The sequence below is a fragment of the Microtus pennsylvanicus genome, chromosome 2, assembly GCF_037038515.1.
Source record: "Microtus pennsylvanicus isolate mMicPen1 chromosome 2, mMicPen1.hap1, whole genome shotgun sequence".
Taxonomy (NCBI): domain Eukaryota; kingdom Metazoa; phylum Chordata; class Mammalia; order Rodentia; family Cricetidae; genus Microtus; species Microtus pennsylvanicus.
In genome coordinates, this window is record NC_134580.1 from 145,312,077 (window position 1) to 145,338,294 (window position 26,218).

Below are 26,218 nucleotides of genomic sequence, written 5' to 3' on the forward strand. Positions count from 1 at the left end.
ATGCTCCACCACTGTTTGTTGATCGCTGTTTGTTGATCGTCATACAGAGGACCACCGGGACAATTCCAGATCAATTCTGGAAGAGTCCCCTTCTCTTAAAAAATTTAAAAAAGCTCCATCAACTGAGTATGTACTCATACTTTGTGTGGTAGCAATTGCCCAACTGTTCTTATGACAGAGGTTGTGCTACTGGCTCGTCCACCCGGGGAGAGCAGCTGTGTGAGCCCTTCTGTTCTCCTTCTTAGGAGTGTGTGGCAATGAGGAGGGCTGGCTCCAGCTTCAAGGTCACCACAGTGTGGGTAGGATGATTGGAATCCTATGTGTTTACACTTGAGCATCCAGATTCTTCCACCGTGGTGGCATTTCCCGTTGAAAATTAATTTAGTAGACATCTCCAGAGATTGCTCGATCTGTTTTCATTCTCTCCAGTCAGAATGGGATTCTTTGGAGGAGTCCTCAGCAGACCTGGCTGAGTGCCAGGCACCAGCCCCAGCCAGCACTGTGTGTCAGGGATGAACAAGGATAGGGAGGCCTGTTGAGTGAGGGTGCACCCTCTGCACTCTAACCAAAGTCAAATAACACACACTCACACTTGAAAGATAGGAAAGAGCCGACCGCCATCCTCCCGACTTCTGTAGTGGATGGGTTTGCGACACTGCCGGGTGCTCTTTCTCTGCCACACAGAGATGGGAAACAGCCATTTCTTGTTACTGTTTACCTTCCCCGCTCTGGTAGGTCTGCTGGACCAGCTACAGCTGTCCTCACTGAGGGTCCTACTAGTGGCTGGAGCTGGATTCCTCTTGAAGGCTCCTCCTTCATGTCTGTCAGTGCTCACCAGCTGAGGTGGGGTGGCGGGTCTCACAGGCCTCATTGTCTAGGTCTCATTGTTTATGGCAGTTCAAGTTTGTTTCAGTTTCGTGGACACAAAGACACCCAACTGAAGCATCCCATTTAAACTCTTGGAAGGGAGGGTTGAGAGAATGCACAGTATAAGCTTACACACACACACACACACACACACACGTGCAAGCGTGCGAGAGACACACAGAGAGAGACAGAGAGAGACAGAGAGACAGAGAGAGACAGAGAGAGACAGAGAGACAGAGAGAAAGAGAGAGAGAGAGCGCCTGAGCCTGGTGTGGGTTTTTGAAACCTCAAAGCCCACTCTGAATTTCACACCTCCTCAAGGCCACACCTCCTAATCCTCCCACAGTCTACCACCTGGGAAGTAGGCATTCCAATCTGTGAGCCCATTGCGCCCATTCTCATTCAGAAGGCCACACCCATCAACGAAGAATCTCAACAAAGCTTAAAATAAGCAATATGAATTACCCACCACCGTTTCCAGTTAGGTGGGATTGCTACAAAGCTTTTATGGAAATTTAATATACACTGAAATGGAATCATTTTTTTGAAATAAAAAATGTGCTAATCATGGACTACTTAATGTCATAAAATTAGACATAAAGGTTCTATTTTGGGGTATGAATTAGAGACTTATCAAAGTTCAACACACATCAATTACTTTTTCTTTCCTTCTGTTTCCTCTTGGGCTGGCTCCGTTCCCAAGTGAATTCACTCCTATAGCAAGTGCAGCCCCAAAATGAAATAAAGGATATTGACTGAGGAAGATGGAGCAGATGCTAGGAGGAAAGCATTCTATTCAGCGGGAGTAAGTCTCCAGTCAAAAATCAAACAGAGAATCTGACGTACACAGTTTGTTTCCAACCCCCATCGGTGGAGAGACTGCACAAAGCGAAGCTTGCAATGAGCTAAAATAGAACAACACATCAATCAAGAAAAACAACGCATGTATTATTTAAGTTGTTTAATGTGTAAGAAAATCACTCAAATAAATCTCCCTTAGTTTGCAAACTAAGTAGCAACTACTCTATCGCTGGTACCCCTGGAGAGTAAGGTTCTGCATACGTTTGGATTCTAATCTGTTCAAGTCAAACTTCATCTGATTAAAAAAGAAGAAAATGGACGTGTGAGTCGAAAACCTCTTCACAAACAAGAGAGCATATGCTTTCACATACCTTAAAATAAGGTGAGTTAATTATCAAAGCATATGCATATCATCAGGCAACAGCTTAAGTGAGCAAAATAATTCCCAATAGTAAAATGTATAGATTCAGTGCATAACTATAATCTCTTGTAGCATCATGGTTTAGGGGATCTGAGCCCATCACACAGATGATTATACCCGTGGGCAGGAACTGTAGTTAATTAGTGGCTTCTTAAAAACCCCAGGCAGACACTAAGGGCTGACTTAGATCTTATTTATCCCTTGTCTTTGATAACTGGGCTCTATGATTGAGTCCAATTGGGGTGTATTAGCTGACCTTCTCTGCTGATTTTTGAAGAACAGATCATTCTGTAGTGAACTAGAAGTGTCCTATGTTTTATGAAAATAATGTCTCAACATTAAAAGAAATTTGAGGAAGATCAACTAAGAAAAAAAAAAGCCACCCCTCTTAGCAACTGTTAAGAGTTCTGTGGATTTCTTCCTGTGTATTCTATTTATTGTTAGGTTTTGAATTTTTGGTTGGGATCACAATATGCAAATTTTATGGCTTGCTTTTGTTTTTTATCATTGTGTACAGCATATCATATTATATACTGATTAATATTAGTATTAATTTTTATCTGAAAGCTTAAAAATCCATAGCCACCATGCTCCACACGTATGGGCACATAGACAGCACAAATGCACTAGATAGGAGAGAGAGACAAGAGAGGAGGGAGAAGGGTCTGTTTGCCTCTGAGGACTGCGGTTATAGGCGTGCACCATCAATGCCCATTTACATGGTACTTGGTGTTGCGAGTATTTCGGCGCAGGTCTGTGGGTTCACACGGTCTGTGAAATGAAGACTCAGAGACACATGAGAAAGAACTTAGCCTCTGCGGCTTCAGGGGCTCAGTCTGGGTGAACTGAAGCCTTTCCCTTCACCTCTTGGCATCTTTATTTTTTCCCTATATTTACACTTTAGGTACTAGATTTCCATATCTCAAAACAAACTGAATGAAGCTTCCAACAATACAATGCCAGGTGAAATACCCAATTCATGAGGTACCATGGTTTTCCGGGTTTCCTCTAAACTAAATTTTTTTTTGAAGATTTATTTATTTATTCATACAGTATCCTGCCTGTAGGCCAGAAGAGGGCACCAGATCTCATTATAGGTTGTCGTGAGCCACCATGTAGTTGCTGGGAATTGAACTCAGGACCTCTGGAAGAGCAGTCAGCGCTCTTAACCGCTGAGCCAGCCCCCTCTAAACTAAGTTTTGCACGGATTTTAAATCCATTGGAAACTCTCAGACAAGATTCACACAGGGCCCACAGAAGGTATCTGTAACACAAAGGATGGACTAGGTGTTGACTGAGCTTTTCTGTCCAGCCCGGTCCTGCAGTGCAGTCCCAAATAAACACATAGAAGTCTACATTAATTATAAACTGGTTGGCCTATTAGCTCAGTCTCTTATTAACTCTTATAACTTTTATTAGCCCATAATTCTTGTCTATGTTAGACACGTGGCTTGGTAGCTTTTTCAGCAAGGCAGTAACAACTTGCTTGCTCTGTGTCTGGGTGACAGCTGCAGACTGACCCTTTCCTCTTCCCAGAATTCTCCTGTTCTGGTCACCTTGCCTCTACTTCCCGCCTAGTCGCCCAGCCTACACTGGTCAATCAGCGTTTTATTAAATACAATTGACAGGATACCATTGTCCCATAGCAGATTAGGGGCTGAGTAAAAACTCCGGAGCTAGGCCAAGTATAGCCCAGCAGGGTTTCATGGCTAGTGAGGGTTACTTGCTAACCCTCTGGGGCCAGGCCAGCATGAATTTCTGCCAAAATTGGGAATTCAAATTCAGAGCTTTATGCATGCTAGGCAAGCACTCTACCCACTGGGCCACATTCCCAGGCCAGTTCACTTAGGGCACCCAGGACAAGCCCGGATCTCGCCTGCTCTTCTCTTTCTCGCGTCTTCCCTCTGGCGCGAGTACCGCCCACTCATCCCTACTCAGTGCCATTGGCCGTTGTTCCATTCATTATGCCGGTTGCTATTCTGGCGCCGGAGCTCAGCACAACTCTGATGTCCTCTCTCAGCCTGTGGCTCAGCATTGCACAAGTTCCCCAAGTGTGGGGTCTGTAAAGCAGGAAGCATGAACATGAGCACAGTGGGCAGATGCTCTGTAGCGACTCACGAAGAAAGGGCGGCTTTTCCCCCTTTACACAGAATTCCACCCCAGAGCTGTTTATCCACACCTCACCACAGCCTCAAGAATACTGCCACATTCCCCGGTCTTCTGGATTTTCTTGGCTGGAGTTTTGAGAAATAACATTTTACTACATGTAAGTTAACCTCTTCACGGCGCTTCGTGCAAACAGCACAATATCCATCAGAGGAACGAGGAAAACGATGCAGCAAACCTTGGGGAATGACACTGAGGGCACCTTGCTTGCTGGCTGGCTCCTAAAATCTCCCCAACTCTGGGTCCAAGTCCCTGAACTCAACATGTTTTCACTGTGACTTCTGAGAGCTCCCGGTCCCTCTGCCCGGGCACCCTGGCCTCTGGGAACCCATTCCTTGCAGTGCCCTCACGCCTCCACTGTTTTTCTGGATGCTTTCACTGCACTGCTGAATCGGATTGTCTTGAGCTGGGCTCGCAGTGACTTGGAGAATCTGTCTGACTTTCTCTGAACAGGTACAGTCTTTGAAGGATGCTAGGTAGCTGAGGTCTGGCTTTTAGAATGCAGGTGTAAGAATGAACCCTAGAAAAAGATCCAAAGTGCTTTAGGAGAGTATACATATCTAAGATGTCCACATCAGTGCACATCAGACCTGTTTGTGGGAGCAGCCGTGTGTGTGTGTGTGTGTGTGTGTGTGTGTGTGTGTGTGCGCGCGCGCGCGCGCGCCCAGCTAAGTGCAAAGTGCGAGTCCCCACTGGATGGATCACACCAGGGAATGGGTATTGGGTAATAGCTATGATCTAAAAAGAAGATTCCTTTCTCAAAGTTACAGTTGCTTGGCCAGGTACCACTGATGTAAGCAGATTAATTAGATAGTGGTTTACTTTTCTTTTCTTTTTCCTTTTTTTTTTTTAAATCTTTTTTGTGGTTCTGGGGACTGAACTCAAGTATTCTGGAAGCTGGTCAAGCCCTGTGCCCGAGCTGTACACAGAGCCAAGGAATGAATGATCTATTCACACGGGTCTAAAAATCCCATATATTCAGGATATCTTTGAAAAAATATGCATCTTTCCTGGTAAAAAGAAATTACAAACTGAAACTAGCAAGAGGTGACTATATTTGGCCCTGAGAGCGGCTTACTTGATTTGGGGTCCTCCTACTTTGTAGTACTTTGCAGTACTAAGGCTTTGTATAGAAGAAAAATGAAAGTTTGGAGTCATGGTGCCCCCTGGTGACGAAGTGAGGTTATTCAGGAGCCCAGCCCACAGGCCCACAGTTTGTGTGAGGCTCACGGTACTCCTCCTAGGAGAAGTTAAAAAAAAAGCAAACACAAATATGGACTCTTGAACACCGTAACTCAATGAATGCCCCAGCGGCTATCATGCACTTCACATTACTCTCTAATCCTTAAGCACACAGCTGCTTATTCTTAAATTCTTTCATGCTTTTATTTACTCATTAACGAACAGGTATGGTCTGGGTCTGTTTCCCTTGGCACTTCTGGTTTAGTAGAAGAGAAAGAGTTCCCAGGGAAATGGTCAGAAAGAACTACAGAGTTGCTTGCAGGGGTGGGAGTGTTTAAGGCAAGAGTCTGTATTAGTCTATGCTGCTATAACAAAGAAGCCCCGGGACTGGGTAACTGGTAATTCATAAGCTATAGAAATGTACTTCTCAGCATTGTGGAGAAGAATGAGCCCAAAGCAAGGTGCTGGAAGATTCTGTGTGTGGAGAGGGGTCCGGCCTCTTCATCCAAGATGGTGCCCTGCTCCTGTATCTTCTGGAGAACCCTGTGTCCTCTTAGCAGAGGTAGAAAAGAAAGAACCCATCATCCCACATCTTTTTGTAGTTAACCTCAAACCTGGGTCCCAAGAGCTGTACTCCTTGGGCCAGGATCAGGTGGATGAGCTAGTGTCTGGCTGCGGTGGCCAGTGGGGGAGTCTCTGAAACCATGGCATGCTGACTGGACCAAAGGACTTTAAGTTCTCTATGTTCCTCCCAGTACCCCCCCCCCCAAGTCCTGTAAGGAACCTCAGTAAACCCATTGGTTCACTAAATTGGACTCTTGTGGTGTCCTTACTTTGTTTCTTCATTGGTTCTCTGTCTAGGTGAGTAGATGTTTGTCCATGACTCTCCAGGAAAGATGTCACACAATAACCAGAGAGGAAGCCTAGTTTGAGTTAGACACTATATGCTGTGGAAAGACATGAGAATTCCAAACCTTGTCAGGGCAAGATAATTTACAAAAAAATTTAATCTGAATACAAATTCTCAGGCGGTAGACTTGACAGTGTGGGGAACACAATCATGATTCTTGGGCGCCCCCTGAAGGCACAGGATCAAATTACTTCTTGCTAGCGAGATTTGCCCATTCCTGTCATTCAGACTTATGGGCTCCCTTGCCAAGCAGAGTGAGCATAGAGCCATGCTGCAGGTTTTTTATTTTTTATTTTTTGGGGGTGGGGGAGAGAACACCCGCATACATACTCCCACTAAACGACGAATACACTCATTATCCCCTTGTGACATACTCTAAAGCTGGGGCATGTTTGCACACACTAGTGAACGTTGGTTTCCAGTGGATTTTGTGTTTTCTGTATCTTTTTGCATGCCTCCCCAGCGGAGTTCTCATGACAGAGTTGCATATGTTCCTTATCTTTTTGTGCATACTTGCTGGGGCACACGATCCTTATTTAAGTATTTGGTTTGGCCTGTTTCCTATCACTAGATGGCAAGTTATAAGAGGACAGGGTGTTTTATCTGTTTTTGATACGCAGCATCCCCAGTGCCTGGCATCCTTTTGGTCTCTACTGACCTGTAGCCAGACACTAGCTCTCCCTTCCGAGCTGCTCCAAGGGTTCTGGAGTCAAGGATCATCTGCGGTTTGTGGTGTTATACAAATGAGTTCCTTGAAAGCGGAGCCACCGGGAGCCTCAGGTGCCGAGATTCAACTTTCTGTGTGTAGCTGTTAAGGAGCAGAGTGCAAACGGCAAAGACTCCTCGGGAGGGTGTCTTAGAACTTCTGTCTGAGGGGTCTGAGTTCATTTTACCCACAGAGCCTGCTGGTAAGCTCACAAGGAGCAAGGAATGCATTGTAATGATAGGAGACAGACCGTAATCAAATGGGTACATACATTATATACTACAGTAACAGTTCTCAACCCGTGCGTCATGACCCATGGGGGTCGTTGAAGGACTCTTTCACAGGGCTCACATGTCAGTTATCCTGCATAGTAGATACTTACATTACAGTTCATAACACTAGGAAAATTACAGTTATCAAATAGCAATGAAATAATTTTATGGCTGGGGGTCAGTACAGCATCGCAGTACGAGGAACTGTATTAAAGCGCTCCGCATTAGGAAGGCTGAGAAGCACTGCGCTGTAAGCAGACAGCTGAACTCTGTCCCCCTCCCTCCGTTGTTCCATTGCGTGCCCGTGTGAGGACTGATGCCTGAAGAAGCCACGGGAGGGACGGCCGAGGCACAGAGTGCCCAGCCCAGTGCCCAGTCCGGTGCCCAGCCCGGTGCCCAGTCCGGTGCCCAGTCTGGTGACCAGCCCGGTGCCCAGTTCAGTGCCATGCCTTCATTGTCTGCTGCTCAAGCCCATCCCTGTCCCACATCGCTTGGTTGGCAGGTGAGACCCTTGCCCCAAGTTCTCAGCTCCTTTGTCCTCAGAGCTCAGAGCTCTGCGCCATCTCAAGGCTCAAGGACGTTAACAGTGGTCCTGGTCGCTGAGGAAAGCCTCCTGCCTACCAGGCCTCTGAGTGGACAGCCTTTTCAGGCTACCAAACTTGAGCGAGTAGCAGTCATATTGCTGAACCACTTTAAATACTTAAAAGAATTAATTTCAGCTGCCCATGGTGGAACTCACTTTTGATTGCAGCACTGGCAAAGGCAAGAGGATCTCTGAGTTCAAGGCCAACTTGGTCTAAGTAGCTAGTCCCAGGAAAGACAGAACTACGTCAAGAGACACGGTCTCCAATAAACAAACAAATAATTAGATAAAAATAAAAATAAATTTAAAATCCAATTATCTTCCAGCAACCTACCATCTGAGCTGTTGAGTCTGTTATATTGCTCTAGAGCCTTTTGGGGTCACTGCCTTTGGCTTCATCCCCTCCTGGCTGCTCATTCCATGTGGCACACAAGTTAAGGCCAACTTCAAGTGTGGTCTGCATGCCAGTGCCTTCAGCTTGTAGCTTTCCCTGGCCCTTTCTTTTTTTTTTTTTTTTAAATGTGGGCGCTGGGTATCGAACTCAGGGGCTCATGCTTGAGTGTAAATACTTTACCAAAGGAGACAGAGCCACGCCCCCAGCCTCCGTAGCACCTTTTTAGGTAGCACTGCCACTTCAAAGCTTGTTGAAGAACTGGGTAACGAATTTCTCCCTCCTCCCGGCCCGCCCAGTTGGGTGGCACCCAGCGCTCTCTCTGCTGCTCCTGCTGTTCGTGGCTGGACTCTCAGGCCGTTCTATTGGCCGCATTTGGTGTTTATGACGGCCGAGAGGAAAGCCGCCTGTCCCTTTAATTGGAAGGTACCAACTCTTTCCAGGTTATAGTTCCTCCCTGAGTCCTTGTCCTTGGAATTCACCGTCAGAGACCTCGTTGGAAACAGTGTGGAGACAGGGCTGTGTCTCAGGGGGGCTTGGCTCATCGGGGCTCGAGAGGGACCTCGCGGGGGTGGCGTGCGCCCGGCTGGTCTTCCCCTGCGCCCCGTGGTCCAGTCCAAGATGGCGGCCACCATGAAGAAGGCGGTGAGTGTGGCCGGGCCGGGGTCCCGGGCGGCGTGGGTGCGGCGGTGGGGGGCTGAGGAGATGCGGGACGGGGTGGGGGTCGAGGAGACGAGGGGCGCTGGGGTCTGAGGAGATGCGGTATCTGAGGGGCCGGGGCCACGGGATGCGCAGTGCGGGGAAAGCGTCCAACCTGCCCGGGCTCGTGCGTCTCCTCCTCCGGGACCGGGTTGGTCTCTGCATCCCGGGAGACCCGGTGCCGCAGCCTCTGGGCTCCGTCCACGCTCCGTGCCCCGGTGCCCTTCAGGCGAAGGCTGGTGTTGAGTGACGTTAGAGGAGCCGGCCCGAGGGAGCGCGATGCTTACGCCGGATTTCCCCTGCTCCTTAGGAAGGACGCGGGTCCCCCATCCCCCCACCCCACTCCCCGCACTTGACAGTTAGCCATCCCCTGGTGACTCATCTGGCAAGGTGCTGTGTCAGGGGATTTGGTCTGTTCCCAAACCACGACTCTTTATTATTTTATTATAAAACGACACCCGATAATTTGTGCCTGGGGCTCACTCAGTGTGGTGTCTTATCACACCTTTAGAAGACTTGGTCTTCCGTGTGTGTTCTAGCCTGAAGATGATTTGAGTTTCTGGTTCTTCTACCTCCACCACCCAGCTTGCAGTTGTTGGGATTACAGGTGTTTGCCACCACATCTGGCTTTTGGTGTGCTGGTGGGGTGAGTCCAGGGCCTCATTCATGGTGGGCAACTAAACTACATGGCTGTCCGATCCTCTGCTCAACTTCACGTGGGCATTATAACCCAAAGGGATTTCCACATGTGCAATCTAAGTAGAAAAAAGAAAATCGCAGGGAAAAAAATATTTGGGGTTCTACTGCGTGTTCGGTACTGTTCTTAGTGTTTGCGTGTTGTTTGTTTATTTATTTATTTATTTATTTATTGGTTTTTGGAGACAGGGTTTCTCTGTGGTTTTGGAGCCTGTCCTGGAACTAGCTCTGTAGACCAGGCTGGTCTCGAACTCACAGAGATCCGCCTGCCTCTGCCTCCCAAGTGCTGGGATTAAAGGCGTGCGCCACCACCGCCCGGCTGCGTGTTGTTTATTTTTAACTACTATTTAAACCTTTGGGGGATTGTGTTTTTATCCTTATTTAGCTGATGAGGAAACTGAAGTACAGAAGAAAAGCTGGGATTTAAACAGCATTCTCACTCCAGGCTCTTTGTTTTTAAGTGTGTGTATGTGTGTGTGTGTGTGTTTAAGGGGAGTCCTACCTGCCTTTCATCCCACCTTTTTTTTTTTGACACGGTTTCTCTGTAACATTGGTGTAGCATCTCCTGTCTCTTGTAGACCAGGCTGGCCTCGAACTCACAGAGATCCTCCTGCCTCTGCCACCCCCCCCCAGTGTTGGGATTAAAGGTGTGCGTCACTACAGCCCAGCTAATCCTACTTTTTAAAGACCCCTTGAGAATGTTGGTGTTCTTGCTATCTAGTGACCACTGAAGGGTGACGGTCAGCCCTTCCAGTTTATGTAAGAATGGATGATCGCCGAGACTGGGAACGCTTCACACAAAATCTCAGACAGTAGTAGCAGAGTATGGTTCAAGATCCTGGTGATTTGGCCAAGTAGGAAATGGGTTCCTCTTGTCTTTTTTGTTAGATTGGGCCCCAAATGTTATACTGTTTAGTTATGTGATAAACACTGAGGTTTGTCCTTGGTTTTGTGTTTTTGTTGGTTTGTTTGTTTCTTTGGTTTTTTTTTTTTTGTTTTTTGAGACAAGGTGTCACTGTGTAGCCTTGGCTGGTCTGTAGCAGAGGTCGTACTGTCAACTGAAGTTGGTGAGAACTTTTTTTTTCTGGGCACCCAACTCTCAGTACCTAAACTTGGTTTGCGTCCTCTGACACTCCCAGAAGATGCTACAAGAAAAGGGTATTGTCAAGGCTCGGGGTATTTCACTTTTCTCTTGGTTCCAGAGCAAGTCACGTCTCTTACCCCTAGCAGAAATCCCTTACATCTGTCATGATCCCTCCCGCCATTCTTCCCTTCCTTCATTTATTTTTAATGGAGTCTCATTAGCTCAGGCTGGCCTCAGAGCCACTGTGCAGCTGTGGATGAACTTGGACTCTCGATCCCCCTGCCTCCACTTCCTGACTGCTAGGCCGCTGCAGGTTTGTTCCACTACACCTGATTTTATACAGTTCTGGGGGTGGACCTTGGCTTCACCTGTGCCGGGCGAGCACTTCAGCCGCAGAGCTAGCCTTGTATCGAACGTTGGAAGCAATACTGAGCAGACAAAATCCTTAGCTATCATTTGTCAAAGGGTGATTGCACACCCAGGCCCTGTGCTTGGTACTCATTTTACCATCCCTGCAAAGGTAGGAGTACCTTCTTCATTTCACAGATGACAGACAGATCAGGGGTAGCTCCAGGGATCTGAGCAAATTACCTAAAGTTCTGCATGCGCGGTTTGGAGTGTGCCCTGCCTCTCTTTCACTGCTGCCTTCAGTACTAGAAAAGAACTGGTTTCAGTAGTTGCTGCAACTGGCTTCAGTTAAGACAGGAGTTGCTTGCCCTCTGTCCCCTTCCAGAGAATGTGCACGCTGTATCCTGGGCATGCTCACCTTGTGATCTTTGGTCCCAGGATAGCTGTGAATGTGGCCCAGTCCATCTGTAGATGGCATCATGTCACAGTGTCGAAAAGTTGGACACCCCTGCAGTGCATACCTATTGTGCATATGATGTGGGGGGGCTCAACCAACTTCTTGATGTCTTTGCATCCCAGCTAAAAGTTACTGTCTCCCTGCCAGAGTGCAGTTCAAGAAATGTAGATGCGGGGTGGGGGGCAGCTGTATGGTAGAGTGCTTGCCCAGCTTACCCCCTTGGTTCTTCCCCTAGCACCTTAAAAAGAAACAAGATGTGTTATAGGAGCTGCTGCCTTCAGGGCCTACAGGTGCCAATTTCTTAGCTGCTGCTGGGGACCACCCACTGACACAGGGTGAAGTAGCACCCTGCCTTTAACTTACTGACTACAGTCTTTAACCACTGGGAGAAAAACCACTGCAAGGAACTGGGTCCTAGGGGCCAAGTGCCTGCTTGTGGCTGCTGTTTGGTAGTGCTACACCAGGAAATGCCTGCTTTGGGAAGATAGAAAATAGCCAACCAACTTGAAGCACTTTTTGTCATCCAAATATTAATAGTCTGATCTGTCATATTCCAGTATCAGATCAGATTCCAGTTCAGAAACTTCTCTGCCCAGTTGCTTGTCAAACAGGGCCTACTAGACCAGTGGCTCTCAACCTTTCTAATACTGCGACCCTTTAATACAGTTCCTCATGCTGTGGTGAGCCCAACCATAAAATTATTTTTGTTGCTACTTCCTAATTAATTTTGCTACTGTTATGAATTATAATGTAAATCTCTGTGTTTTCTGATAGTCTTAGGTGACCCCTGTGAAAAGGTTGCTCAACCTTCCCCCCATAGGGACATGATCCACAGGTTGAGAACCACTTTTACCTAAATTACCTTTAAATTCTTCATATTGATAGAGTCCTCTGTAAATGCCTTCTAGGGCTTGGAGGCTTACTGTGGAAACAAAACACTGTAAACGTCCAAGGTAAACAGAAGTCTTCAGGGTTCTCTGTCTAGAAGATTGGAAATTCTCACAGGCAAAGCAACCAGGGTGCCAGTCTGTCTGCCTTGGGGTTGCTCAGTGTCTAGTGTTCCTCCTTGTGTTGATAGAAGCTCCAGTGTTGAACCTCCGTGCCGTGCACACCACAGTGGGAAGGGCTCTTCCGGCATGCATTTTGGGTCTGATGCAGAGCTGCTTCCTAGGTTGAGAGCCTGATGACCTGTCTCTATCCAGACCACTGAACTGTGCTGTCTTTCATTCTCTGGAGAAGTCTGTGCACACCTCGTGCCATAGCTTACCGGAGACCGGGAGCCGGTGCAGTATGGTTGTTGAGAGTTAGTGTCGCTGCTGACAGGACCAGCCGTTCTTACTGTCCCTGAACTGATTAGTTCCAATCTGAGATATTATCTGTAAGTATGGATATATATTAGGGTAGCTCCATTGGGAGAGTTTTAGTTTTGTTTGTATGTGTGTGTGCATGAGGACACACGAGGGCTTCAGGTGCCCTGGAGCTGGCGTTACAACAGTTGTGAGCTGCCTGGTGTGGGTGCTGAGAACGGAGCTCAGGTCCTTTGGAAGAGCAGCAGGCATTCCTAGCCATGGCATCTCTATCTCTCTAGTACTCCGAGCTTTCTGAGACATGGTTTCTTTATGTATCTAAAGCTAGCCTCAAACTTGTAATCCTCCTGCCTCAGTTGCTCATGCTGAGACGGGCATCATGCCCAACTAGTAGAACCTGTCTTTACACACACACACACACACACACACACACACACACACACACACACACACACACTTTTACTCCCTTTTAAGCTGTTGTCAAGTACTCCTATCCTTATTTTAATGAGTACTCTGTAAGGAGAGGTTGGTATTTAGTTTCTTTTCTGAATACAGTGAAACCCCTCTTAAGATTCTGAAGCAATCCAAGAACTTCTTGCCACATCTTCTAACTGAATAGGAATTCTCATACCTGAACATATGGGCATGCATATGTATACTTGACTCTGAGGACAGATCGCCTGCATTTAAATCAAAGTCTATTCATTTACTGGCCATGTAGTTGGCACAAGTTATCTAAACTCTGGGGTCGCTGGTCATCTGTGAAGTGGTGACATTGGTGAAACCCTTGTGGGATGGGGGATTAGCAGGGTTCTCAGCTCACCAGAGGCGCTCAGGCAGCGTTTGCTCTTCTTGTTATTGCATAGATAATCTGTCATCTACACACTTAGCTTTGTCTCCAGCTTTGTCACATCAAGTGTTAGGTATGATACGTTCAATTTCGTCACCTTGTAGTGGGCTCACTGCATTAAAATAAACACAGATTTTTTTAAAAAATATTTATTTATTTACTTATTATGTATACAATATTCTGTTTGTGTTATGCCTGCAGGCCAGAAGAGGGCACCAGACCTCATTTCAGATGGTTGTGAGCCACCATGTGGTTGCTGGGAATTGAACTCAGGACCTTTGGAAGAGCAGTCAGTGCTCTTAACCACTGAGCCATCTTTCCAGCCCATAAACACAGATTTTAACTGTATGAACTAGAACCGCTGAAATGAACGGTGACTCTCTAGCAGGGTGTCAGGTTGAGAGCTGGAGAAGTGATGGAGGAAGGTCATTGGTTAAAAAAAATAAAGAAACTGCTTGGCTGGCCCTCATTGGTTAGAACACAGGTGGGTGGAGAAAACAGAACAGAATGCTGGGAGGAAGAGGAAGTGAGCTCAGACTTGACAGCTCTCCTCTCGGGAGCAGACGCCTCAGAAGAGACCCGCGATGAAGCTCTGACCCAGGATGGACGTAGGCTAGAATCTTCCCGGTAAGCGCACCTCAGTGCTATACATTATTAGAAATGGGCTAGTCCAGGTGCGAGAGTTAGCCGAGAAGAGGCTAGATATAATGGGCCAAGCAGTGTTTAAAAGAATACAGTGTCCATGTAATTATTTTGGGTGTAAAGCTAGCCCGGTGGCCAGCAGGGTGGCGGGACACAGCCCGCCGCTCAGATTACTACAGAGAAGGACTGTGCTCCTGCCCGTACAGCGCACACATACGATTTGTACCTCAGAGATAATTTACGAGATTCACTAAGGGGGTTTGACTGTGGAACATTTTGCTTCCTGGGGATGTCTTGGTGAAACAATGACCCAGCTTGGGAAATTCTGCCTTTGGGCAAGTTGGCATTTCTTTTTATCATCATTATCACCATCATCATCATCATCATCATCATCATCATCATCATCATCATCATCATCATCAGGACTTTTACTAATTGTTTCTTTATATTTCAAATATTTGTTCACAATGGTCCTATAGAATAATGAGAAGATGATAGAGTGGAGATCAGCTCACGAGTGTGACCCACGGTGGTGTCTCATGGCCTTGAGCCCCTCCGCTGTCTTAGCATGGGTGGTGTACTTGCTCACTGCAGCACAATGTAAGCTGCCGACCTATGACTTCTTGATTGAAATTCTACAGAAAACTAAATATCTTTTTCAGGCTGCAGAAGATGTCAATGTTACTTTCGAAGATCAACAAAAAATAAACAAATTTGCTCGAAATACGAGTCGGATCACAGAGCTAAAGGAGGAAATAGAAGTGAAGAAGGTACCGATGCACATATCTGTTTTAGAAGGTCATACTGTAACCCTTAACACTGAACTGTGTCTAGCGAGTGTTTGCTTCCTTATGGCTCCTTGTCCCTGGTGACACTGCCACCACTGGAGACACTGTCTATCTGATCAGTTAAATACAAAGTCTGTTTTTGTTTGTATTGAGGTAGAGTTCTGCTTTGTCAAACTGTTCTACAGTTTACCGTGTAGCTGAGGCTAGCCTCAAACTCGGTAGTCCTGCCTCAGCCTCCCAGCTTGTCTGGTTATAGGTGACTACAAGCCCAGCTCGAGAGGTCATTTGTGCACCTAAGTGTGGGGGGGGAGTAACAGTGAGCGAGACTTGAGTCTAGCGCAGCGCGGTATCCCCAGTGCAGTTCTGCACCCATGCCTGAGGACTTGCCTGGGGATAAACTGCACTTGTGTTTACTGATCCTGCAGCCCTACAGCCAGACGCAGGGACATGAGCTGCTGCTGCATGTCCTATGACTCGAGGCCGGTGCTCGGCTTTTCGTGTAGTTTCCTGAGAGGCTCCAGTCCCAGTGCACGCATTGGTTTTCATCAAGCAAGACCGAGAGGTGTATCGTCTGGTGTTTTGGTCTATTTCTGTGGGATGTTAGGATTTGCAGTGTGGGGAATTGTTAAACAGAAGGGAGTGGTCACTGTCCCTACTGACCACCACAGAGATATAAGAGCCTTGGGACATTCTAGAGCTACCCGGAAGATGCTGTGCTGGCTCCTGAGCGAGTCCATGCAAGCATGTCCATGTCTGACAGTAGCTACGATGCTGGTCCCTCAGAGAGCCTGTGTCCCTGCATTACTCTACTCTTGGTTCCGTCAGGAAATCTTGACCGTGTTTCCATGGCTGTTCTCTTGCCTGACAGAAACACCTGCAGAATTTAGAAGATGCTTGCGACGACATCATGCTGGCAGATGACGACTGCCTAATGATACCGTACCAGATTGGAGACGTCTTCATTAGCCACTCTCAAGAAGAAACCCAAGAAATGTTAGAAGAAGCAAAGGTATGTGGGCATCTTGCCCTGGGTGATGGAATCTAACTCTCAGATCGGGAAGCCTGGCATAAAGAACACGTGACGGCAGGAGGAGGGAGTAGTGGTGCCTGGTGGCACTTAAGTGTTGGTGCAGAGGCCCAGGCTCTGAGCACTCACAGGTGTGGTTTTATTCAATCCAGATAGCACAATTTAGAGTGAGGAACAGAGGCCCAGAGAAGCTTCAGGACTTAGAAAATGGCGCACGGCTGTGGTTGTCCGGCCCCCAGAACTTTGGTTCCAGCTGAGAACCTGGAGGATGCAGTAGCATGTTACACAGTCAAAAGGAATCCCCGAGAGCCACCCCGTCTGATGGTGCTGTCGGTGGTGAACCTGCTCTGTTAGCCTCCCCTCCTCTCCCCATCTCCTCCCCTCCCCCTCTGTGTAGCCCTGCTCTCTGGGTCAGTTAACATGGTGCTGGAGCATTTTCTCTATTGGATGCTTGTTTATATAGCATAGCACACTGAGTGGGAACCATGCAGGCCTCCAACACCCACTGTCTTATGACTTGTTTGAGGCCATCTTAATATTGTGTTGATGGGCATTGATTTGCTCACTGTGCCCTTATTAGTGTTAATTTGTTCCCGATATTTTGCTGTAGTAATTTTCCACTGAGGGATCTTATGCGTAAGTCTTTTTAGTTCATTTTATATACCAACCACAGTTCCCCCTCCCTCCCCCCTGACTTACCCCCAGCCCGTCCCCACCCCCCACTCCATGCCTCAGAAAGGGTAAGGCCTCCCATGGGGAGTCACAAAGCTTGGCACATTAAGTGAGGCAGGACTCCTCCTCCCCGCATCAAGGCTGAGCAAGGTATCTCACCATAGGGAAAAGGCTCCAAAAAGCCAGCTCCTACACCAGGGATAGATCCTGGTCCCACTGCCAGGGGTCCCACAAACAGACCAAGCCACACAACTGTCATCCACATGCAGAGAGGCCTAGTTCAGTCCCATGCAGGCTCCCAGGAGCTTGGGTTAGCTGTCCCTGTGGGTTCCCCATCATGATCTTGATCCCCCGCATGCATAAGTCTTTGCTCACATTTAGAAGCTTGTTTTCAGGAAATAGGGAGAAGTGTGGTTCTGGGGTTGAAGCTGCTGCTTTAGTGCCTAGTGAGAGGACATCCAGCCCTTGGTGAGAAGTGGGTGACAGTCACCCCCGACACTGTTGCTACATTAGCTCAACTGTTACTTAAAATGGTAGTCTCTGCTTCAGATTTCTGAGTCTTCCGGAGATGGAATCTGGTTCTGCTAAACCTTGAGAAGGGGCTGGAGAGTTGACTCGGTGGTTATGAGCACTGGCTGCTTCTCCAGGGACCCCAAATTCAGTCTCAGCAGAGCCTGAGAATGCAGCCATGACACCACGACGAGCTAGTGCTGGCCTGAGTTAAATGTTTGCTCGCTCAGACTTTGGTCTTGCTGTCAGTTTGTTCCTGACCAGTTTAGGGCTCTTTCCCTAAAATTCCTGTCAAACACTACTCCACGCATGTATAAGTCATCCACCTGAAGCCAATTAATTTAACTGTTTCTTTTCCAGAGAGCTTTGCAAGAAGAGATCGACGCCTTAGAGTCCCGAGTGGCGTCCATCCAGCGGGTATTAGCCGACTTGAAAGTGCAGTTATACGCAAAGTTTGGCAGCAACATAAACCTGGAGGCGGATGAAAGCTAAACATTTTATAATACTTTTTTTTTTACCTTGTTTAATAAACTTGAATATTGTCTTAAATGATAATTTCCCTTCTTTAAATGAAACGGAAGAAAACTTTCTTTTTTTAAATTTTTCATTTAATTAATGGAAACTTGCCTATTTTCACATGTCTTATTTATTTTATATTTTTAAAAGAAGACAGTATTCATGTATGTATTTTGCATAATGATTATATCAATTTTAGGGGCTTTATGTCATGTTATTAAAAGCAGTTAAACACTCTTTGTTTCTACATTATCATTTTAAAATTCTTGCAATTTTCAATCTTAAGGAACCTTAGGAAGCTGGGCTAAAGGGATTGGTGACCTCAGGGCAAGATCCTGCCCAGCTAGGTTTTCAATTTACGAAGCAACTAAAGAAAAGTTTAGAGTGGGTGTGGTGGCACACAACTTTTAATCCCAGCACTCAGGAGGCAGAGGCGTGAGGCAGGAGGAGCTCTGTGAGTTCAAGATCTATAGAGAGATTCAGGACAGCCAAGGCTACACTGAGAAACAAACAAAAAAAAAAAAAAAGAAAGAAAAGAAAAGAAACCTTAGGACCAATCATTGGGTAAGAGCACTCCCCAACAAGTCTGAGTGCAGAGTTTGATCCCTGGGACCCACATGGTGGAAGGAGAGAAGCAGCTTCCCCAAATTGTCCTCCACACGCACCCCCCATAAAATGTAATCTAGTAGCTGCAGATATTTCAGGCAAGGAGAAGAAGAGTCGTTTTTAAAAAGATTATTTTTATTCATGTGTGTGCACTGTGTGTGCAGTCCCCATGGGACTAGAGGGTATGAGATCCCTTGGATCTGAAGGCATCTGCGGTCGTGAGCCTCAGTATGTGGGTGCTGGGAACTCTTAGAGCAGAGTTAGCCCTCCTGCCTCCAGAAGTTTATGTCTTTTGAGATAGGATCTCACTCTGTAGTCCTGGTTAGGCTGAAACTCACTGGCCTTGAACTCGCAGAGACCCACCTGCCTGCCTCTTAAAGGCTTCTGGAACACGTGTATCTGTGTTTCGGATATTGGTAATATCTGGACTGATGATTCATGCCAATCTTCTTACACATGGAAAAGCAGACGTTTTAGAAATTGGGGTCTAAGCGGGGTGGTGACACACGCCTTTAATCCTAGCTCTCGGAAGGCAGAGGCGGATCTCTGAGTTCGAGGCCAGCCTGGTCTACAAGAACAAGTTCCAGGACAGGCCCCAAAGCTACAGAGAAGCACTGTCTTGAGGGGGGAGGGGCAATGAATGGACGGATGGACGGACATGGGACCAAAGAAACGACAACAAAAACAAGAAATTGAGGTCTATAGAAAGAATTTTTTTAAAAAGGCGTTTGTGTGTGGGGTGGGGGTGGGGTTGTGCAGAGGTCAGAGACTACTTTCGGAGATTATCCTGGTCCACCTCATAGGCTTGGGATTGAACTCAGGTTGTCAGACTTAGCTGCACGCACCTTTACCTGCTGAGCCATCTGCTGCTCCTAAAATGTTCACGCTTTTAACTAGAGTTAGTTTTAGATTTGTAGTGCTTTGTGATCAAATATTCATAAAGACGTAGAAATCAGTCCACTGTGTTTAAAAGCAAGACTTATTTTTGAGGTGCAAACACTCCTAACCCCTCTTCAAGAGACGTGTCTTAGTACCTTGTCTGTTCCTGTTAGAAAATAGCGTGGCCAAGACAACTTACAAAACAACAGCTCAGAGTCTGTCGGCAGGGGAGGCATGGCAGCAGGAAGCAGAGACTGAACTGGAAACGGGAGAGGCTACGTACAGTTTCCATACCTTCTCCTACCTCAGTGAGGTACTTACTCCAGCCAGGCCACAGCTCCTCATCACCCCTCAAACACCTGCACCTGGGGAGATAGTTCTTCAAACCACCAGTGTGTCCTGGAGTTGGAAGGCCTGTGCACTACCTTCCCAGCAGATGGCACTCATGTGCCAGAATACCCAGGGAATTGTCTTCATGTAAAAACTCAGGGTAAGATGGGGCAACTTTCAGGATTAATAGAATTTTAGAAGAGATTGTTTAAACTCCAAGGGTCAGCATTGCAATGTGATATTTTTGGTAAATGTTTGTAAATAAGCTTAAAGATGGATATATAATTTCTAAATTCTCAACAAAGACACTTGTTTTAAGATTTATTAAATAGTAAATATTTAATATTTAGTGCAGGTGCCTGTTGAAGCCAGAAGAGGGCGTCATATCCTCTGGAGCTGGAGTTACAGGCAGTTGGGAGCTGCTTGATAAGTGATCAAAGATGCTGGAAGCCAAACCTGGGTCTCTGAAAGCAGCAAGCAGTCCTAACCCCTAAACCTAACCTACCTCTTTAGCATCAAGGTAGACTTATTTATTTCGAGATGAGTTCTTTAATATATTCCTCTGGCTGTCCTGAAATTCATTATATAGATTATGCTGGCCCTGAACTCACGGAGATCTGTTATGAGAATCTTATCTGTGCTGTGGTCCGTTGTTTAATTAGAGTCAGGCGTTGCTTCAAAAGGCAGGGTTTACATTCAGCTGCTCAGGATGGATTCTAGAGTTTTCCCAGACTCAAGTAAGAAGGTTTGGGCATGAGGGTTCTGCCCCAGATATAGATCAGTGCTACTATAACCATTTACTATAGAATGAATCTCGTCCCTCTTGATTGCCCTTCTACCTTCCTTGGTATGGCACAGCCAGAAGGCCCTGCTAGATGCTGGCTGTGTGCCCTGGAGCTGCCCAACCTCAGGGTTGTGAGAAGGCAGACTGTTCTTTAAAAATTACCTGCCCCAGGGAATCGGGTTAACCACACAAACGAACTAAAACATAAGCCTGGTTGATTCTGAAACAGAAAACTGGCCTGATTCAAATAATTTTATCCTTTAGGGGTCAGCAGGGGCACCAGAGCCCCACCCGACAGTCTGTAGCACAGCCCCATCCGTGGACCAGATAACCTACAGGAGCATCCTGTTATTGGAGCCAAGGACTTAGGGGTGGAGGGTGGCTGGAGACACCCTGGCTTCTGGGAGGGAACAGATCATAAAAAATTAAACTATGGGTGATGTGGAAATATTCTTAGAAGGAAGTTAGTATGGAGGGAAGAAGGCAAGCTGCAGCCAAACACTGGTGCTGGGCAGAAGGCAAAGCCTTAAAAGGATCAAACCGTGTGTCAGTTACCTGTGTCTCCAGGGTCGGATCCTGGCCCCCCGCAGCCCTGACAAGCTGGGCTTAGCCACTTGTCCTTAATAGGCCAATGTAATAGTGAAAAAGAGTGGGAGGGCAATTTCTTCTGTGGCTGCAATGGGAAGAGGGGCAAATAAACAGGTACAGTGACCTCACCCAACCCAGTTCTGCCTTTGATAGCGCTGACATGATACTTAGGCTTAAATACACGGCAAGGAACATGGGTAGGTAAGCGGTTCCAGTCAAAGTGTGTTTCTGCCCTCCTCCCCCAGCTGACTATGTTTGCCTCAACTCCAGTCTGTCCTGCAAGGGGTCAGGCAGGCTGTCAGAGCTCTGTGAAACCGACCAGGAAACAAGCACTCTGTCTGGTGGCTCCGGGCCACAGCCCCCTTTCTTTTACTCTGGGGGAAATGCCAGTTCTTGGGGGGACATTTGCCCCAACACTAATAGCCAAAATGAGGGGCAGAGAGCCTCCTTAGAATGCCATCGTTTCTGCCAGGACAGTTACAAAAGACTGGATCCTGGTGGCCCTAAGAAGCGAGGCTCATGGAAGACAACAGGCAAGAAATACTCAAAAGCAGGGAAAGGAGAAGAGAAACAATGAGGTCTTCTGAGTTCTGACATGGGGAATCTGGTCAAGTAGATGGTAAGAGGCACACAGAACCGAGAGTCCTGGCCTTCGTGGATCCATCTCTCCTTAGGAGTCCTGGCCTTCGTGGATCCATCTCTCCTTAGGAGTCCTGGCCTTCGTGGATCCATCTCTCCTTAGGAGTCCTGGCCTTCCTGGATCCATTTATCTTCGTTTTCACTCCAGTCTTCCCTGCGGTGTGGTAGAACAAATTTGTCAGAAAATGTGAAATCTCTCCTTGAGGAGGCAGCATAAAGACAAGACTGCCCTTGGGCTGGCACCAGGTCCTTAGCCTTTCCCTTCCCCAGCATGAAACTCCTGGGAAATTAGTTTTTTTTTTAAATGTACTTTGTGTGTGTGTGTGTGTGTGTGTGTGAGAGAGAGAGAGAGAGAGAGAGAGAGGAGAAAAGGAAAAGGAGAGAACGAGAGATGAGAGAGAGGGACATACCCAGGGCCAGAAGCCAAGCAGCCACCAGACAGACGGACAGAGACGGCAGGAAAGTAAAATATACAGAAAGAAAAAATTTAAAAGGCCCAAGGCAAAGCATAGATGAAGAGAAACAGGTTAAGTTATAAGAGGTAGCAAGAAAAGATCTAAGCTAAGGCCAGTCATTCAAAACTAATAGTCTGTGTCATGATTTGGGAGCTGGTTGGTGGCCTAAAAGAAAGCCTGCTATATTGGGCTCTATAAGAAAGCAGACTGAGCAAGCCATGAGCAAGCCAGTAAGCAGCCCCCTCCATGGTCTCTACATCAGCTCCTGCTTCCAGGTTCCTTCCCTGGTTTGAGTTCTGTCCTGACTTCCTTCAGTGATGGACTCATGACTATGCTTGGATGTTTTGTGTGATTTGATCACATACAGAATGGAGTTAGAAACAGAGAATTAATGAAATACTACAAAATGGTAGAACCCCTATAGCCTTGTATAAATAATAAGCCATGCCTTCAGGCTTGCTGCAGAAGACACAGGTCTACTCTCAGGTGAAATAGTTTGTTGGTGCTGATCTAAATAGTCCGAGAAAGTAACATAGAACACAGGCTTTCTTGAAAGAAAATATCTATTTGCTTATAGTCTGAACTATTACAGGAATCCTTTGAAAAGCATGGAAGGAAGGGAACCCTCACCATGCTTAGATGGTATTTGTGTGTCAGATTTAAATAGCTCTTCAGTGGTAACTAGCATTTGTCGCTGTTTATGGAGGCCTTTAAAAGTAAACAAACACAAACTGGACTAAAATTGTACAATGAGAAATTGGAAATGTTATATAGGTGTTATATGGGATCCACCATCGCTACATGGGATCCATCAGTGCTACCCAGAATCCACCAGCACTGCATGGGATTCACCAATGCTTCATGGGATCCACCAGTGCTACAATGGATTCACCAATACTACATGGGATCTACCAGTGCTTCATGAGATCCACCAGTGCTACATGGGAACCACCAGTGCTACATGGGATTGGGATCAAACAGTGCTACATGGGATCCACAGGTGTTACATGGGATCCACCAGGGTGATCAGATTGTCTTAATTCCATGTGTTTAACAACAGCTGTGTGCCTCATGCAGGACAACCAGCAAGGGTAAAATACAGGTTAGTTTTGGCATTACAGCTGCTAGTCACACAAAACCAAGGCAGCCAAAGACAATAACACACCATCTTATATAGTCAAGAATGGAAGCTTTTGTTGCTCTACAGAACAAGAAATCTGAGAACAGATAACTATGACACCCAGAAAAGCCACGATCATGCAAAGAACATGGGTTTCGCCACCTATGATTATCGGATGCCTGTGGTGCTCACCAAGATGAATGGAATCAATCATGTCTTGGACTGAGGTATATTTAAACCAGAATTGCTTTGCTCAGCCTGACTCAGATGCCTCTGGTAGCTATGGAGCTCATTTAAATGAATGAAACCCTGGATAAATAATAGCTGTGTGACTTGGAGGTGACAGGAATTTCTAGAGCCCCATAGATTATACCGACCCTACTGTCTTAGCTACCAAGTTGTTGGCTTCTGTAAAAGAGAGGGTATTGTTTGCTGCTAAAAGCATCCTTGCTTAGACTTTTGGAATTTGGGGAATTGGTAGCTGTACTAGGGGACCCAACCCATCACTAGGAGTAAACAACCTTTTGGCTTTGGCCATCTGTTGCCATGTTGAAATGCATGCAAGAACTGATAAGCCTTCTCTGATTGGTCATGAGAAGCTGTGCTTCTCAGTTTGCTTCTATCTTAGCTTCTCCTCTGTTGCTGTGATGAAATACTCTGACCAAAAAGCAAACAAAAATGAAACGAAATGAAACAAAACAAAATACCTCAAGTGAAAGGGGTGTTTATTCTGGTTCAGGGTTCTGGGGTAGCATCCATCCTGATAGAGACATTGGAGTGGCAGGAGCTTGAGGGAGCTGGTCAGCTGGTCACATGCATCCCTAGTCAAGAAAAAGAGAGCAATGAATGCAGGTTACGCAGCTCCCTTTCTGCATGACATAGTCTGTGAGCCTAGCCTAGGAATGGCGCCGCCCACTGTGGACAGGTCTTTCACCTCTATCTACTCATCAAGATAACCCCTGACAGGTGCGCCCAGAGGCCCATCTCCTAGGTGATTCTGGACTCTGAGACTGGCACTAACCCTCACACTGTCCACGCGAGGCCTCTCAGTTTTCAAATGTTATCAAATCATTCAGCGATAAGACACTGCCAGAAGAAGAAAGCAAGGCCTCGATGACAAACATCAGAAACTCTAGTGCACAAACCAGCATGCCACAGCAGCTCGAAAGGAAACAGCAGCAGCAGCAGGGATCCATGCATGCTGACTACAACCCTTTCAATTAACTGCAGAATAAAATCAAATCTTGCCTATCTCAGATTTTTAATCAAACAACATTATTCAGTAATGTTTCCTGTCTTCCACCTAAAGGAGGTCCCCTTTAAATAAATAAGCATTTCAAGGATTTAAGAAAAATAACATCCAAGGAATGGATAACTCTGGCTTTTCCTTCGTCTTGTTTAGTTGTGATGCTGTGAGGAGTTCAAAGAGATTACAAAGACCACTCAAAGGGAAAACAGTTCAAAAAGTGTAGCGTATAGAATTTTTGAAAAGATGGTCGGGAGGACATCTAAACAAATTTCACCACCATCAGAGAGAGTCTGCCAGTCAGTCCATAAGGCAGGGATGTTGTTAACCTTAGGATGTGCAGCTGCTTCTTTTTGCTTTTTTTTTAATTGACAGTTTCTGGAAAACCGCTAAAACTATCCACCCATTTCAATTAAATTTTGGAAGCTCATGGTCCCCTCTTTCCAAAGGCTGCAATCTGGCACATAACCATAGCAGTACCTTTTGATCTTATGGCCCAGCAGGTGAGCTGACGGAGCATTCTAGTGCTTTCCTCGCTATGACTTTCGTTAGCACTGATGGCTACGGGAGGAGGTGACACTAACCACACTGTGTGGAAGGGAGAGAGAGGGTAGAGCTCTTTTGGGATCTAGAGTGTCTCTCAGGTGTGCTGTCTGTAATGTTTGGGGTCTCCTCGAATTAAACTGGGGCTGACGGAGACCTTGGACATTTTTATAGAATTCAAAGTTTAGAGAAAGGAGAACTGAGGTCCACAGTGGTTGACTCTATGAGTCAAGAGTGAAGCAGAATGAACTTTAATTCCATACCAGTGGTAGACAAGCTTCTTACTCTTACTCAACCCCCATGACCCCCACGCTTTGGTCTCTCTCTCTCTCTCTCTCTCTCTCTCTCTCTCTCTCTCTCTCTCTCTCTCTCTCTCTCTGTCTGTCTCTGTCTCTCTGTCTCTCTCTCTGTCTCTCTGTCTGTCTCTGTCTCTGTCTCTGTCTCTCTCTCTCTCTCTCTCTCTCTCTCTCTCTCTCTCTCTCTCTCTCTTCTGAGACAGGATTTCTCTGTAGCTTTGGAGCCTGTCCTGGAACTCACTCTATAGACCAAGCTGGCCTTGAACTCACAAACTGTTCCTCCTGAGTGCTGGGATTAAAGGCATGTGCCAGCTTCGCCAGGCACTCTCTCTTCCTCTTGCATGCTTCCTCTGATGAGGCTAATTAGCTGGTGTGTGTGAGACAGATGGCGGGGGTGGGGGGGCGAGATTGAGACCCTCCATCTTAAGACCCCATGAATAACAAGATGAGCCTAAAATGAGATCCTTCAGGGGGAGACAATGACTCTGGCCTATGCCTTGATTGTATCTTTGTGGGAAATTATAGCACAGAGGTACCCAGCTAGATTGGTGGACCAGGGAACTCCAGGAATTCCATCTTTACCTTCCCAGTGTTTGGATGGCAGGCACCTTCCCCAACATTTTTATGTGGGTGCTTGGGATTTAAAGTCAGGGCCTTATATATGCAAGCACGTTACTGACTACCTCCTAAGACACATTCTCTTCTTTGGGGGGCAGTAGGGTCTTACAGCTCAGACTAGCTTTTATACTTCCTGTATAACCAAGGATGACCTCCTGCATTCCTGCTGAATTCTGCGATGTCGGTGTGTGCATCACATCTGGCTCTCTTGTCTTCACG

At 46.7% G+C, this 26,218-nt stretch overlaps 1 protein-coding gene across 1 annotated transcript; it reads left to right on the forward strand.

The window, feature by feature from the left end:
• Positions 1-8,793: 8,793 nt before the first annotated feature.
• Positions 8,794-18,132, forward strand: Pfdn4 (prefoldin subunit 4). The gene is made up of 4 exons (XM_075963197.1): positions 8,794-8,944; positions 15,045-15,152; positions 16,039-16,179; positions 17,740-18,132. The coding sequence occupies exons 1-4, from the start codon at positions 8,921-8,923 to the stop codon at positions 17,869-17,871; spliced, it is 405 nt and encodes a 134-aa protein (XP_075819312.1). The 5' UTR covers positions 8,794-8,920; the 3' UTR covers positions 17,872-18,132.
• The last annotated feature ends 8,086 nt before the right edge of the window (positions 18,133-26,218 follow it).